At 56.7% G+C, this 9,992-nt stretch overlaps 1 protein-coding gene across 3 annotated transcripts in view; it reads right to left on the bottom strand.

Moving 5' to 3' along the window:
* Positions 1 to 9,992, bottom strand: part of ATP13A2 (ATPase cation transporting 13A2) — a 21,056-nt gene that overhangs the window by 9,802 nt on the left and 1,262 nt on the right. Inside the window, exons 2-10 of one of the 3 annotated variants that reach the window (XM_007459263.1) lie at positions 4,469 to 4,563; positions 4,156 to 4,338; positions 3,778 to 3,836; positions 3,495 to 3,606; positions 3,158 to 3,237; positions 1,517 to 1,594; positions 1,264 to 1,333; positions 243 to 377; positions 88 to 154 (exon numbers count right to left, since the gene is read on the bottom strand). In XM_007459263.1, the coding sequence (XP_007459325.1) occupies positions 88 to 154; positions 243 to 377; positions 1,264 to 1,333; positions 1,517 to 1,594; positions 3,158 to 3,237; positions 3,495 to 3,606; positions 3,778 to 3,836; positions 4,156 to 4,338; positions 4,469 to 4,563 (879 nt within the window). Of the gene's footprint in view, positions 1 to 87; positions 155 to 242; positions 378 to 1,263; positions 1,334 to 1,516; positions 1,595 to 3,157; positions 3,238 to 3,491; positions 3,607 to 3,777; positions 3,837 to 4,155; positions 4,339 to 4,468; positions 4,564 to 9,992 lie in introns of those variants that run through there. The other 2 variants (XM_007459262.1, XM_007459264.1) reach the window with 2 other exon arrangements.

Below are 9,992 nucleotides of genomic sequence, written 5' to 3'. Positions count from 1 at the left end.
CTCCCCCAGCCTCCCTTCCACCCCCAGCCTCCCTCTCTCCCCCAGCCTCCCTCCCTCCCGCACCTCTCACTTGCCCCAGCCTCTCACCTCCCCCAGGCCGGCACACGCACACCCGTACAGACAGCTGGACCATGTCCCTCAGAGTCTGGCTTTGCTGTGGGCAGGGGGACAAGCAGGGAGTGGGTGGGTGGAGGTCCCCTTGGACACCGCCTGCCCTGTCCCATCCACCTCACACCGCACACCTTTCTGGTCTTGTATATCGACACGCAGATGGAGACGATGGAGATGAGAAAGATGCACAGAGCATACCAGTAGTAGTAGTCAGCCAGCCACAGCCCGATGCTGAAGGCCTGGAACCCATAGTAGGGGTTCAGTGCCTGGGGGAGGGGCGGGGAGGCAGCGTCAGGGCCCAGGTCCCCCAGGGCAGCCCAGCCACAGGCTGGGCCTCCTGTGCCCACGGAAGCAGAGGGCCCGGCAGTTGCCAAAGGACTAAAGCCAGGCCTGTCTCCTGGTCAGTCCTGTCCAGATGTCCCTTGAGCCAGCAGCTTCTTTGCTCTAAAGAGGACACACAGGTGTTTACACGCCAGGCCGCTGCTAAGCACATCATCTAAATGTCATACAATGGTGAGGGCAATTCCACAAGGCAGATGCTACCATCAGCTTCATTTTACAGCTGAGGAAACTGAGGCACAGAAGGGTTAAGTCACTTGCCTAAAACCACACAGCTCCCAGGTGGCCGACTAGAGTTTACATCAGGCCAGACTCCAAGGCCTCCTCTCTGTCTCACAGGTGTCTGCCCCTGGCTCAGAGGGCTGGGATGTTAGCAGTGTACTCTAGGTGTGTCCAGGTCACTGGCTTCCCTTTGTCCCCATGTGACCCTGGCCATGCCACGTCCCCCCCTCTGTAGCTCCGGTTCCTCATGTGTGAACGGCATGTCCCTACCACGAGGCTGTTGGAGCGTGAAAGTGGGTAATGCACGGAAAGAACCCAGACTCTGGAGCCTGGCGCTTGGCACACAGCAGGAGCCCAGGCTGCATAGGTTTGTCTCTTGGCCTCTAAGCCCCAGCCCCAGCCTGGACCAGAACTTCCAATTCCTCTCCCTGAGCTGACTGGGGCTGGTTCTGAGACAGCTCTCCACCATGGAGAAGAGGACAGCTGGTACAATCTGCCTCTGTAAGGGTGGCCCAGAGAGGGCAAGCCCCTGGTCCAGGTCACACAGCCAGTTCAGGCCAGAGCTGGGGCGGGGCCCAGGGACAGCCCTACCTCGTCCACCAGCAGCTGGGGATAGGACTTGACTGGTACACTGATCACGTTGGGGCCGTAGATGGTCTTCCTGTAAGAGGAAAAGCGGCAGGGCCATCAGATGGAGGGGCCGTGGCAGCTGGACCCTCTAGCAGTGATGGAGCGCCCTACTTTCCAGCTGGGGAAACTGAGCCCCAGAGAAGGCAGGTGACTGGATGAAGGCCACACCCAGGGGGGCAAGAGAGGGGGCCCCAGCTCTTGGGGCAGCACCCACCTCACAGTTTGGTCCTGGAGGCTGAGGCCGGTGCTGGAGCAGTGGAGGTCGTCACAGGTGCGGCCGTGGTCCAGCAGGCTGGGAGGACGGGAGGGGCACTCGTGTGGGTGGTGGGATCTGAGCTCTGCACCCCCCACCCCTCCTGGCCCACCTCTGCCACACCGAGCTCCCGGGAGAAAGCTGGTCCCTCATGAACTCTGGGCCTAACTTTCTCCTTCTGTTCCTCTGATCGGGCCCCAAACCATCTCACCCAGGAAAAATGATGAGAGATGATGATAATACTTAACGGTGACAACAGCCGCTATTATTTAGTGACATTTAGAGCTTTCTTTACAATGATGCCTTCTTAGGTAAGTCACTTAACCTCTCTGGGCCTCAGACTTCTCATCTGCAAGATGGAGACGGTGACAGCATCTCCCTCACAGGGCTACGGGTGGATTAAATGAGATAAGTTTTGCAAAGTGCTTGGACGGTTCCTGGCACTTACTAGGTGACAAAGGTCAGTGATTTTTTTTTTTTTTTTTTTGGCTACGTTGGGTCTTCAATGCTGTGCGTGGGCTTTTCTCTAGTTGCAGCGAGCGGGGGCTACTCTTCTTTGCAGTGCACGGGCTTCTCATTGCAGTGGCTTCTCTTGTTGCGGAGCACGGGCTCTAGGCATGCGGGGCTTCAGTAGTTGTGGCTCGCAGGCTCTAGAGCGCAGGCTCAGTAGTTGTGGCGCACAGGCTTAGCTGCTCTGCAGCATGTGGGATCTCCCCAGACCAGGGATCGAACCTGTGTCCCCTCCGTTGGCAGACAGATTCTTAACCACTGCGCCACCAGGGAAGTCCCACGTCAGCGAGTTTTGCTATTCCTCTCACGTAGCAGAGGCTGTTGGTGCCCTCCCCACACCCCCTTGGAATTCACATCTGCGCGGTACAGCCTCTTACTGGAAACACCTGTCCTGGCTTGAGGGCTTCTCCTGGCCACATAAGCATGGTCTGCCCGTGAGCCAGGAAGGCCGAAGTTGTGCAAGAGTTCATGTATTCCGCAACAGGTAACGGTAGGAAGGTGATGGGTACGTACCCCCTGGTTTCCTCACTCCTTGGGTGAGGGCACCCTGAGGTGCGTGCTCTACACTGGCTCAAAGGGATCCCCAAGGGACTGTGCTCCAGGTGCCCATGTCAAGCCCCCTCCACCAGCTGCCTTCTCTTCCCGGCCTCACTTCCCCTACGTCTCCTGGCATCACCTTGCAAACAGATTCCCTGCACTTGAATCCTCATCTTGAGGTCTGCTTCTCGGGGCTCAAACTAAGACATAAACTGAGCTCATATTTATCAAGCACTTAGTAGGTGGCAGAGCAGGCACAAGACGCCAAACAGAAGGTCCAAGTCCAGAGCTTACGGTCTGATTCACAGCAGTGTTGTCACCTCAGGCCAGGTGCCGTGCCAAGACTTACATGACAGTAATATACTTTACCCTCGAAACAACCCTAGGAGGCCGGGATTCCCTTCATGAGCTATTTACAGACAGGCTCAGCAATTTGAGGGGGCCAAGGCACAGAGCTGAGAGGGGAGTCCAGGCCGGGCCACCTCATGCCACCTTCTCTGCCCAACGCAGCACCCGCTGTGGGCATGGTGTGGCGGCGCCGGCCCTGACCCCTACCTGACTCGGCAGAAGGCCTGCTGGGTCTCGATCCAGACGTAGCGCTGGCCCCGGAAGATGTAGTAACGCAGCATCTGCTGCTGGGCGGGGAGAGGAGAGGTGGGCTGGAGGCGGCCCCAGGAGGAGTGTGTGGGGGGCGGCAGGGCGATGGCACAGGAAAGAGGCGGGAGAGGCATGGAGGGGTAGAAGGTGATCGGCCAGCATCCTGGACGATTGGGACGAGAGAACCAGAGGCGCCCGGAGAACAGCTGGAGTCCAGTCCCCACTGTACAGGGTGTGAATCTGAGGCCCAGAGACAGGCAAGGACTTGTCCAGAACCCAGCTGTCTACTTACTGCCTCTTCGGTCCTGTGGAGCTGGGCGGTGTCCTTCCATGTCCCCTCTGGTAGTGTCCCCACAGCTGCCTGGCTCCGGCCGTCCTCCGCCTGGGTCTGTGGGGGCAGCTCCAGGCTGGGGATGGGGGTGGGGTTACCGTGCAGCCCTGGGAGCTGCCCCAGCATCTTCCCATCCCCACAGAGCCACCTTCCCTCTCTTGGATGGGAGGTCCCGGGATCAGAGCCTTCATGGGGGGAGGGCAGGGGGAGCAGGGGCTCCTGGGAAGGGGCGATGGGGCTGCCTCACCTGTCTTTGCTGATGGCCTCAGTCTGTACCTGGACAGTATAGAGCTGCCATGAACTATCCTGGAACACGGAGGTGTGGACTCAGTCCTGGAAGAGAACCCTCCCCTCCCCGGCCCCACCCGACAGCCAGGTGGCCCCTGCTGGAGGAGGCAGGGATCAAGGATAGAGGTGACCTCCTCGGGAATCAGCCACCCCGTCCCGTCTGCCCACTGCTCAGATGGGAAAGCTGAGGTCCAGGGAGGAGAAGCACCTGCGTAAGGTCCCACGGAACGTCAGCGGCCAGGTTGGGCTGAGAACCCGAGCATCCTCCGCCCCGCAACCCTGAGCCACCGCCACCCCTCTCCAGCTCCAGGCTCGCCCCTGCTCCCCCGTCTCTCACCTCTTTGTCTCTTATTTCGATAACGAGGGTTTCGGCGCGGGCCAGGCTGCACGGCTGGAGCCGCAGCCGCACCCGCCACACGGGCTTCCAACGGAAAAGCAGCAGAGGGATCCCTGCCATCATCCAGACCATGATGTGATAGCCGATGACCCTCCATGGACTGCCACAGTAGCCGCTGAGCCTCTGCGGACATGGGTGAGAGCAGGCCAGGTAGTGGGGTGGGTGGGGGCTGGAGGAGGAAGCTAGGGTATCTGGGTGGGCCTGGGTACCACCCCCACCTGGAGTTGCCCCTGCCCCTCCCCTGCCCACGTACCACGGATGAAACTGAGGAGCTGAGGGGATCTATAGATGTCTCTATCGTCAGGGTCCCATAACCGGCGGGCGTGTTGCCCACGAGCGGGCTGCTGTCTGTGGACAGAAGGGAGAAATGTCATTGGTGGGGGTTGGGGGGCTCTTCCTTCTTTCTTTAACCACGACTTAAGCACAATCATTTTATAAATCTGGTCTGATAAATCCAGTAACTCGAGTCTTCACGGGTCTGTTACTGGGCTGTCCTGTTGGTCCTCACTCGTAGTACCTTGTTTCCTTGTGCGTCTGGCGATTTCTGACTCGGTGTGGGCAGAGTCGGGGGACGGGGCCTGTTGAGCACTTTGGGCTTCAAGAGCACCCCCACACACATCCAGCTATTAGCTTCCTGGGAGCTCTATGTCCCACTTTCCATCTGGTCTACACTCTGAGGGCAGGGACAGGGCTGCTCATCCTTTTTCTTTTTTTAGACGTCATTTTTGTTTATTTATTTATTTATTATTTATTATATTTTTTAAAATTTATTTTTGGCTGCGTTGGGTCTTTGCTGCATGCGGGCTTTCTCTAGTTGCGGCGGGAGGGGGCTACTCTTTGTTGCGGCGCACGGGCTTCTCATTGCGGTAGCTTCTCTTGTTGCGGAGCACAGGCTCTAGGCACATGGGCTTCAGCAGTTGCAACATGCGGGCCCTAGAGCATGTGGGCTTCAGTAGTTGTGGCGTGTGGGCTCAGGAGTAGTGGCATGCGGGCTCTAGAGCGCAGGCTCAGTAGTTGTGGCACATGGGCTTAGTTGCTCCGCGGCATGTGGGATCTTCCTGGACCAGGCATCAAACCTGTGTCCCCTGAATTGGCAGGTGGATTCTTAACCACTGCGCCACCAGGGAAGTCCCTGCTCATCCTTTTTCAACCTTCATGCCCAGCACAGGTCTGGCAGTGAGGAGATGCCGAGAAGTCGAGTAAGGACTGATAAAATGTCAGGGCAGCCATGAAAGGGGCAGCTTCACTCTGAAGGTGAAATGGGGGGAGGAGGAAGGAAGAACCCAGTCACTGGGGGTGGGCTGGAGAGGAGGGGTGAGCTGAACAAGCCCCCAAGGCTCAAGGAGAGAAGCTGCTATGTGCCAGGGCCCAGCTGAACAGCTGACAGGTTCCTTCTGTGAGGAAGGGCCCACTATCACCCCCATTTTACAGATGGGTAAACTGTGGCTCAGGGAAGACCAGTGGGCATCTCTACTGTAGAAACTCTATTTTTCTACTGCTTCCCCTGCTGTAGTGCTGCGGTCCTAGCAGAGCAAGCAGACAGTGGGTGTTCTGGGGCCTGGGACGGGGTGGGGCTCATGGCCTCTGTCAGGGTTTCTCTAACTGTGCTCCCTGGACCTCTTGGGGAACCTGTTAGACATGAAGATGCCTGGGCCCCTCCCAGACCTGCTGGCACAATGGCAGCGGTGCTGAGCATCTGCATGTTTCCCAGGAGCCTCTGGAGAAGTTCACTAAGGGCGATGGGAAAGCAGGGAAGGTGGGGGGCAACCTGCTGGTTTTCTGGGCTCCCTACTCCTCCTCCCCAACCAGAGCCCTGCAGAGGCCTGATCTGAAAGTTCCACCCAATAAGCCCAGGGTGTCCCAAGCAACTGCCCGTCACAACATCCCCAGCCCCTCAGCTGTTCTGTCCCCAAACACTTAGGTTTTTGCAGCTTCTCCAAGCCCCAAAACAACCATGATAGTCAACATTTCCCGAGGCCCCACTACGTGTGGGCTCTGCTCCTGGTCCTTCTTACATGGCTAATGCAATGACCCTGCCATGTAAGCACAATAATTATCCCCCCCTTTTTTTTTTTTTTGCTGTACGCGGGCCTCTCACTGTTGTGGCCTCTCCCGCTGCGGAGCACAGGCTCCGGACGCACAGGCTCAGCGGCCATGGTTCACGGGCCCAGGCGCTCCGCGGCATGTGGGATCTTCCCGGACCGGGGCACGAACCTGCGTCCCCTGCGTAGGCAGGCAGACTCTCAACCACTGCGCCACCAGGGAAGCCCTATCCCCTTTTTATAGAAGAAAATTAGGCTCAGAGAAAATCAGGCTCAGAGAGGTTAAGTAACTTGCCCAAGAGCACAAAGCCAAGTACATGGTAGTGTCAGGATGCAATCCTAGGCAGGCTGACTCCAGGGTGGGGTTTCCTTTTTTTTTTTTTTTGGCTGCACTGGGTCTTCGTTGCTGTGCACGGGCTTTCTCTAGTTGCGGCGAGCGGGGGCTACTCTTCATTGTGGTGCATGGGCTTCTCATTGCGGTGGCTTCTCTTTGTTGTGGAGCATGGGCTCTAGGCGCATGGGCTTCAGTAGTTGTGGCACACGGGCTCAGTAATTGTGGCTCGCTGGCTCTAGAGTGCAGGCTCAGTAGTTGTGGCGCATGGGCTTAGTTGCTCCGTGGCATGTGGGATCTTCCTGGACCAGGGCTCGAACCCGTGTCCCCTGCATCGACAGGCAGATTCTTAACCACTGTGCCACAAGGGAAGTCCCAGGGTGGGTTTTAATTCCCATCAGACCACGCAGAGTCTGTTCTGTCTTATCGCAGCCCCCCATATCTCCACATAAGGACTGTGATGATAATTACTATGGTAGTTACCATAATAAGAACAGCCAATATCCATTAAGCACTTCCCAGGTGACAAGAGCTGCTCTAACCCTTCACGCGAATTAGCTCATTTAACCCTCTGGCGACTGGATGAGGGGACTCATATTTTTCCCATTTGTACAAATGAGGGAACGGAGGCTCAGAGTCACAAAGGCCCCCTGGTAAATGGTGGAGCCAGGAAGTCAGAGCCCAGATCTTGTGTTTTGGGGGCCAAGTGGGCACTTCCAGAGAACAGGGCATATGCCCTCTGCCACCTGAGACCTCTTTCAAACAAGATGACTCAAAACCCAAATTAACCCAAGCTCCACCCACGGTCAATCCCTCCCCTGTCCACTGGGTGACTCAGAAAATATACGGAGCTGCCACCAGCTCCAGAAAGGGCCTGGTCTCTGGGGAACTCACACACATACACTGCTCCCACACATACACACGAAGCCTGTAGCTCTCAACCATCTGGGTGTCTGGCCAACGGTAAAGTCTCAAAGCCAGAGGGCAGAAGGCCTGGTCAGCCTTCTGCCCTGGGGCTCAGAGACCCCAGCCTGGGTCCCCTGGGGTGGTCCCTTTTGCTCTCTGGTCCCAGCCAGTCCAGCTTGTGAGTGAGGCTTGTCAGGGCATGATTTCCTTCCCTTCCTGACAACAGCCCGCAGACAACAAACAGCCGAGGCCCTTCTGCTCTCTGGTGTGTGTGTGTTGTGCAGGGGCGGGGGAGGCTCGCCCTGGATCCTGTCTTGGGGGGCAGAACAACAGGCATTCAGGGCAACTGACCAGGTCTGGCAACCTGGGTTCTCAGGTCCTTGGCCACCAACAAGCCACAGCCCTTTTCTTGTTCCCTCCTCAAAAGGCCACAGTCCCAGCTGTCTTTCTTGCCAAAGCCCCTCACCAGCCCTGGAGACCTGCTCCTTGAGTGGGTCAGGGCAGGTAGTTTCACCCGCTTTAGGGCTCTTGTCGGGCGGTTTCTGGGGTGTAAGGAAAAAAAGCACCTTAGGGGGGACTTCCCTGGTGGTCCAGTGGTTAGGACTTCGTGCTTCCACTGCAGGGAGCATGGGTTCGATCCCTGGTTGGGGAACCAAGATCCCCCACAAGCCCTCGGTGCGGCCAAAAAACAAAAAACAACAACAATAAAAAGAGTACCTCAGGGCTGTCAGGGGCTGACACAGGCCAGGCACTGTTCAAGGGCTTTACACACATCGATTCATTCATTCCTCACCACTGTGAAGTGGGGACTACTTTTATCCCTATTTTACAGATTAGGAAACTCAGGCCCAGAGAGGTGAAGTAAGCTGCCCAAAGCCCACACAGCCAGCACGTGGTGGGACGTGGATCCAGGCAGTGCGGCTGTAGGGTCCACGCTCTTAATAACGGCACTACCAGCGCCATCGCTGTTGTCCCCATCAGTAACTGTGCTCCTGGCTCTCTCACAAATGACTCAGCCTCTTTCCAGGCTTCCGTTTCCCTTCTCTAGGATCATAACCCCAAAGTAGCTGGCACATGGGGTGTTTGAAGTTCCTGAAGCATGGCCTGTACAGGAGGGCACTGCTGGCTCCCCTGCCAAGGAGGTGTGGCTTCCGCTCTGACACATTTCTCAGGCTCCCCTCTACATTCCCATTGCCCTGTCTGAAAACCCACAGCTGTGCCATTGCTCCCCTGTGTGCACTCAATAGATCTTCCCCGGGCCTTCAAACCCTCAGGCCAGCAGCTGTGCTGGGGATGGGACTGCAGCATGCTGCACTGACCGCAGGTGGGCCACTTTGCTCCTGCCGATCTGCTTTCCTCCTGCAACAATCAAGCAACTTATCCCATTTTACAGATGAGAAAACTGAGCCTTGAAAAAGGCAGTGTGCCCACCAATTTGTCTCGCAGCTGGAAGGGGCCTTGCTCCAAAATCCCCTCTGCCCACCTCACCCCCACCCACTGATACCAACACATCAGGCTTGCACATGTGTCATCGCCCTCCTGCTCACACTGCCTGGCATGTGGCTGGGACTCAGGAACCATTTATTGAATGAACCAATGAATGAAGGTTGTACACCTCACTGACATAACAGAGCATGGAAGCAATGGTGCAAGAGTCAGTGTGTCCACCTCCTGCCTCTGGGTCAGCTGGGGGGTGCAGAGGAACAAACCTCTTCTTGAAGGGCCCCCTGCCAGAGACCATCTGGAGCTGCCCTCACTGGATCACTTCCCACAGGACCCAAACAATGTTGCCTCTGGAAGTTCTTCCTTGTGTCTATCACACACCCATCATTTCACAAGGATGCTCTCCCCATCAACCTGGGGAAGGAGGCAGTCACATCTGTGGAACACTCTAGTCTCCCAGCAAGGTCAAGCCCAGGGCATGCTCTTGCAGAACATCTGTCAAAACACTCAGAAGGGATGGCAGGGATGTCTCCCCAGGGATGGCACAGGAAGGTCAGAGCAGTGTCTGATCTCTTCCGGTACCACCAGCTCAGGCCAGCTGCTTGGGATGAGAATACTTTCACAAATGACTGACTGCATTGCTCTTCTGAATAACAGCGACCGATCTTCACGTGTAACCCTCTGAGGGAGGGACTATTATCATCTCATTTTACAGTTGGGGAAACTGAGGAACACAGCTTCAAAATCCCTTGCCCAGGGTCATACAGCTTGCAAGGGGAGAAGCTGAAAATGAGTGGGTCTAAATGAACACATTCCTCTCAGTTCATTCTCACAGCCACCTCTCCAAAAGTATGGATTAGGATTCCCATTTAAAATGAGGCACAGAGGTTGATTAACATGTCCAAAGTCACACAGCTCTCAGTGGTCAAGATTAGACTTGAACCTAGTCTGACTCCCCGGCCCTGGGGCAATGCCACGAGTACTGCAGAGCAGAGGGGCTGGCGTCAAAGCCATTTGGGAACCTCTTGTTTCCTGCGGAAGCGCTGGTTTCCTGC

Source organism: Lipotes vexillifer, unplaced genomic scaffold, assembly GCF_000442215.2.
Source record: "Lipotes vexillifer unplaced genomic scaffold, Lipotes_vexillifer_v1.1 scaffold496, whole genome shotgun sequence".
Taxonomy (NCBI): Eukaryota; Metazoa; Chordata; class Mammalia; order Artiodactyla; family Lipotidae; genus Lipotes; species Lipotes vexillifer.
The sequence above is the reverse complement of the archived record's forward strand: the minus strand, read 5'-3'. Positions and strand labels throughout refer to the sequence as shown.